The following is a 6000-nucleotide window of genomic DNA, read 5'->3' as shown; positions in this document are numbered from 1 at the left end:
GGAGGCTCCAAGTTGGGTCTTCATCTGGTGGGTTGCCTGTAGTGGAAGAGGTTTCAGAGCCCCATTATATTATTTCTACTCTGTGGAAATTGATGCCACTTTAATGGTGTGTGCCAATAATTTTTTGAAATGTGGAGACTCCAATGTGGGTCTTCATCTGGTGGGTTGCCTGTAGTGGAAGGGATCCCAGAGCACCAGGCTTACATGTGTCACTCAATCATCTCTTATCGACCAATTTGTAAGCTAGAAATGCTAGGACAGGCCCTGCCCCATCCATCCATGTGGCGCCAATATAATATTTCTACTGATAGGGAGGAAAAGTCATAAACAGTGAATATACTTTAAAAATAGTGTGTGAAATCACAGAAGTGAAGAACGGTTACCTTATGGTTACCCATAGCATATATGTTAAGGTCACTTTGGCATTACTAAGGTTGTATTTGCGTTAAAGAGCTTGAAAGGGATTGGAGAAAGTCCTAGGAGATCTCAAAGTGTTATAAACATTTTTTTCTCAAAATTTGAAGGAGCTTGCAAATATTCGAATTTCAAAAGATGATCTCATCTCTAGTGTGGGGTGTTACAGAGCTCTTCAAAGTAATTTGACATTTCGCCTGTTGCCTTATATAAAGGAAATCAGCTTTAATACAGTTTATTTCATCCTTTTTATTTTTAAACCCCACTGTGATTTTATAAAGTTGATGCATCATATTCTGCAATTCGCCCATGAGTGATGTGTAATGAGTCCTTGGTGTTTAAAAATGAAACATGAACATCAGATAGAAAAACTTTTGTAATTTATTCACCAAAAGGATTTTGTGGATTGTAATGTCTTTCAAGTATTAAATTACAGAGAAGCACAGAATGTGACTGGAGACAGCAGTTACTGTAGCTTAATAGGGATAGGGAGACACAGAAATATACACAATAAAAGTTGTCTGATACTCGATGCTGCGCTCTGTGCTGTATGATAAAGCTTTCACTTTCATTCTGTAGGTTTCCGGCTCTTTCAGGGGTCTGTTGGTGAAAACCACTCCTTTCATATGTTCCTCCCTTATAGAGAAGGGTAGCATTGGGTCTTCATTAAGTATAAGGAATGTTGTTCTGGGATGTAATATTCCATCTTGTGTGTATGCAACCAGGCGAATCAAGTCTTGATTGGCAGTGATACCAAATGGAAGTGAGACCAGTTTGTACTGCAGTGCATAGGGGCTGAGCGCACACTCCAAATCATTCAGTGCACAATTCTTCAAACAGTACCTGGTGTTACACAAACATCAAGAATTGCATTAGTCATATGATAACAAATAATTGTGAACAGCTTCAATTCAATTTGATTTGTTGTCTTGCAAAAATAGATTCTCTCTTGTCCATGGACTGGGTGAGGTATTAAGCAAATAGGACTAAGGAGACCAAGCACAGCTTATGGGTAAGAGCGGCAATGTGCCTTAATTCCGTTATAACGACTGCCATACATGTATGACAGCTGTGTGCAATTAGTGGATGCAGTGGGTTTAGGAAAAGAGCCCATTCCATGCAGCGCAGGTGCTGGCTGTCTTATATCATCTGCACCCAAAACATAGCTCAGATCATATCAGTATAACCAATTAAGTGTCACTGCCAACCGCTTCAGTAGCATTTAACAGGTTTAAACATGGCGGCCATCACTGCTGACGGCCATTGACATCCCGTACAAGATGATCGTAATTGCTTTCCACAGCAGCCTTCTGATGGCTGAGTCTGTGACTGAGCTTCATAGGAGATCATCAATTTCACAGAGAACAAATCCTCTAATAGGTTTTTTTAAAGATGTGAAAGCGTTACAAAATATTTTTAAACACACAAACACACACACATATGTACCGTACATAATTTTTTTTAATGTTTAAAATCACATAAAAATGAAAAAAAAAAACATTTATTTTTGCTGTGTATTTCCATGGAAATTGGAAAACAAATTGAAAGCTAGAATTGTTTTGTTTGCCAGAATTTCCCTAAGGGCACAGTCAGATGGCTGTATAAATTAGATGGAGGTCGGAACGCAATGCTCAGACTGGTCGGCAACTCTCCCAATCTGAGCGCGACAGCTGCATAGAAATACAAGAAGCTGTGAAGCTTTATTTGGGAGAGCCGCCAGCCAGTCCGAGCACTGCTTTACAATCTCCATACAATTTAACGGCCGTCTGAACATGCCCTATAAAAGGCAACTAGAAGCAATCAAAACTTTGCATGGCATTCATGAAAACAATCAATAAGTGGTTTTAATAAAACTATTAGCCTGATGTGCAAAGAACAATTCCTCTCTCAGTTCCATTAACTGAAGACAAAAAAGCTAGAACTCTCAGAAAGCAGAGACATAACCCACTTTTGTTTTTACATATGATGAGTCTGACATTTTGATTTGTTTTCCTTAGGCCATTTACCACTATATGGGTTACATTTATATGTTCATAGGTTGGACTTTTACAGACACAACAATATCATATGGTTTTTTTTGTAAAATTGGAAAATAGGGGAGATTCAAACTTTTATTCTTAATTATTTTTCAATTTATTTTATAACTTTATCTTCATTGCAACCCAGAGACAGTAACATAAAATTGTATGAAGTATTGTAGTATATCCGAAATATCACAATCCCCTTGGAAACCTAGCTGTTCATGAGAGAACAGAAATGGTGGCGACATGGACTTATAGTAGGTTCCAGTACCACTGGCATTCTCCACCCACCACGTAAATCTCACACTGCTCTGTACAAGCTGCAGCTGTCAGTCAGACTGGGTGAGTGAAGATTGAATGCACTTTTATTTATGGGCTCAATCTCTACCCTCTGTATACTTATGCTAAAATGCTCAGGATTATACAGCCACTGTGAAATTAATTTTGACAATAATTACAATAGCCTCATCAAGTCTAATAGATGTTGTCTTTATCAATATATTCAGTCATTGTTCAATAATACAGCATAAAAAGGAAATCTTTGAGCATGCTTTGAATTCCTGTTTTGTTTCCATCCATCCCCCACCCCTTCACATGCACTCAAAAGTACACTAGAAATTTTTGACAATATTAACTCAAAAATTATTGGGGTTGTGTCTTCAGGGCCAAAATAGCGCCATCCTGATGGGGCTAATATACAGTATGTGTTAACAAATAAAACAATATCATTTAAAAAACAAAACACCCAAAATTTACCTGAAAAGCTATTAAAATATCTAAGCAACATCACTTAGGGGTGTAAGGACCAAAAATAAAAGAAGATACCCTATAATGGATGCTTCTGAAGGACTAGCAATCTGTCAATTCTGACAAATGATAAATAGGCTGGTCCAGCAGTGCGCCGCATCAGTCTGTGCCCAGCAGTAGCTAGATGAAGAACTTGAAGAGATTGTCCACTACTTTTCCATTGATGACTATCCTTAGGCATCTGGCACCCCTACCAATCAGCTGTTTTTGTTGTCGTCCGGAAGTATTCAGCTGGCTGCTGTCTTCTGGTAGTGGTCGAGGTTTGGTACTGCACATCTGCCTCTTATTCAAAGCAAAATAGGAGGTGGATGTGTAGTACACTGTGGCAGCCACTATCAGAAGACGGCCGGCTCCATAAGTTCACTTAAAGAGAACCTGCCAGCAGGATTGAGCACAGTAACCTACAGACAGTGTCAGTTCGGCGCCGTTATACTGATTACAATGAAACCTGGGTTGATGAAATCCATCTTGTGGTTCTAGTTTAATCTTTATTTTCAGCTTTGAGTTATTGATATGCTTGCGCTCTGGGGCAGTATGTGGCGGGTCTACATGTGATGCTCTGATTAGGTATTCATGTGTATGGCTTCTGACATACACTGATCCCTCAGTGACCTGACCCCTAGTTTACATAATGAATATTATATTTACCTTGGAGAAAAAAAACACTTCTGTAGGCAGGTGCCAGCGGTGGCACCTGAGCTGCAGCCTTAACACATATGTACTGTGTATAATTAGTTTGCTGTTCTCCTGATAGCGATAATAAAAAAAAATGAATTTGAAAATGGGTCCGGCCACGCCTGCGCAGTAGCAGCTATAGGTGATCCAAGAGCTACTATTGTGCAGGTGATGGTGGTGCCACCTTGCTAGAGAAAAAATATTTTCCTCCTCCAAGATGGCACTGGCGGTGCCTGCGCAGTAGCAGCTATTGTCGATCGCTGATAGCTGTGCAGGCGCTGTCAGCGTTATCTTGGAGGAAGACATTTTTTTTTTCTCTAGCAAGATGTCATTGCCGGTGCCTGCACAATAGCGGCTCTTGGCGATCACCAAGAGCTACTACTGTGCAGGCGGCACCGTATTGGCAGAGGATTTTTTTTTCTCTAGCAAGATGCTGGCGACTGCGCAATAGCAGCTCTCAGCGTTTGCCGATAGCTGCTACTGCGCAGGCGATGGCAGTGCCATCTTTTAGGAGGATTTTTTTTCCCTATAAGAAAAAATGTGAGTGTCATGTGCTGTTAGATAGTTGCTTGATCCACACACCCTACTTATTTAACAATGACTCAATTCAAATTTGCAAATTGCCATGCAGGTTTACGCAGGTTAGAGATGATCAAATCAATTTGATGGAAATCAAATTTGTTTAGAATTTTATAAAATTTGCAGGTTTCTGCAGACTTGAAAAGTATGCGATTCGATTTGCACTAAATTGCCAAAAATTAAAAAGGCTCACTGCCATTTCAAAAATTGCAGAAAACTGCATCAACCACAGAAAGCACATATGACCTCAGGTGCAACCACCCGAGCTTTTCCATAATGCCTTGCAGCTATCCCATCACATGGAACAGAGCAGCCCATCAGGAAGGACATTCATAGCCAGTATAAAAGCTGAATCACGGAATGCAGCAGCCATTTTTACGTTATTTATGATAGAAAGAGAAAGTCAGAGCCCAGCGTTCAGCAATAGAGAAGTGAATAGAGAGCCCTTATAAATAGGACAAATACTACAAGGCAACTGGAAGCTTTGAAGTATTGCAATTTGCAGAAAATCGATTTGCTGTTAATCTAGTGTTTGGGAACAATTTGTCAAGTCTAGCAGATTAGAATTTCAAAATATTCAATCATCTCTACAGGTTTTAGGAATTTACTATGTTGGGGGGAAAGGTAAGCAAAACTTTTAACAAGTTTGACAAGTACAATTATACTGTTTTCAGTACATAAAATAAACTAGTGTAACATACCCAGAAGAAGAGTCTCGTATGTAATTTGGAGGGCAAGGGGTATCGATGCATTGGTGACTTCCCCTCATGTTAAAGCACATCTGGTTTGGATCACATTGAATATTTTGGAGAAGGCATTCATCAATATCTGTGAGTAAATGTGCAAATGACTTAGTTGTCAGAATACATAAATTTGCTCTAGCTAGAAATAACACAAGTTGTTCAAAGAAACCCAGAATTGACACACCCTACATATAACCTCTTTACTCTGGCACTCTATCTGTCTGAAGCCCTCAAAAATAAGGAAATGACACATTCCTGACAGTATGAAGACTGGAAGGATTAAACATAATAGTAGACACACCATGAGCTGCTTCTTCATCTTTAGTTTTTATCTTACAGCTCCACTGTTTACCTTTTTAAAGCACACAACATTCTTTAAAACCACACGTAAATGAAGATACAGTCATGGCTGAAAGTGTTTGCACCCTTGAAATTGTTCGAGAAAATGAAGTATTTCTCCCAGAAAATTATTGCAATTACACATGTTTTGCTATACACATTTAATTCTTTTGTGTGTATTGGAATAACACAAAAAAACTGAGAAAAAAAGACAAATTGGACATAAACCCCCAAAATGGGCTGAATAAAATTGTTGAGGCCCTCAACTTAATATTTAGTTGTACACTCTTTGGAATAAGTAACTGCAAACAATCGCTTCTTATAAACATCAACAAGCTTCTTACACCTCTCAATTGTAATTTTGGACCATTCTTCTTTTGCAAACTGCTCCATGTCTCTCATATTTGAAGGGTGTTTTCTCA

At 39.0% G+C, this 6000-nt stretch overlaps 1 protein-coding gene across 1 annotated transcript in view; it reads right to left on the bottom strand.

Annotated features, from left to right (window-relative positions):
• Nucleotides 1-777: 777 nt before the first annotated feature.
• The window catches only part of HMCN1 (hemicentin 1), a 944468-nt gene continuing 939245 nt past the window's right edge, over nucleotides 778-6000 (bottom strand). Inside the window, exons 105-106 of the mRNA XM_073582913.1 lie at nucleotides 5198-5324; nucleotides 778-1257 (exon numbers count right to left, since the gene is read on the bottom strand). Coding sequence (XP_073439014.1) covers nucleotides 891-1257; nucleotides 5198-5324 — 494 coding nt within the window. The 3' untranslated portion in view covers nucleotides 778-890. The remainder of the gene's footprint in view (nucleotides 1258-5197; nucleotides 5325-6000) is intronic.

This window comes from Dendrobates tinctorius, unplaced genomic scaffold, assembly GCF_039654945.1.
Source record: "Dendrobates tinctorius isolate UK_male_01 unplaced genomic scaffold, ASM3965494v1 ptg000074l, whole genome shotgun sequence".
NCBI lineage: Eukaryota > Metazoa > Chordata > Amphibia > Anura > Dendrobatidae > Dendrobates > Dendrobates tinctorius.
This window is presented reverse-complemented; position numbering and strand designations above follow the sequence as displayed.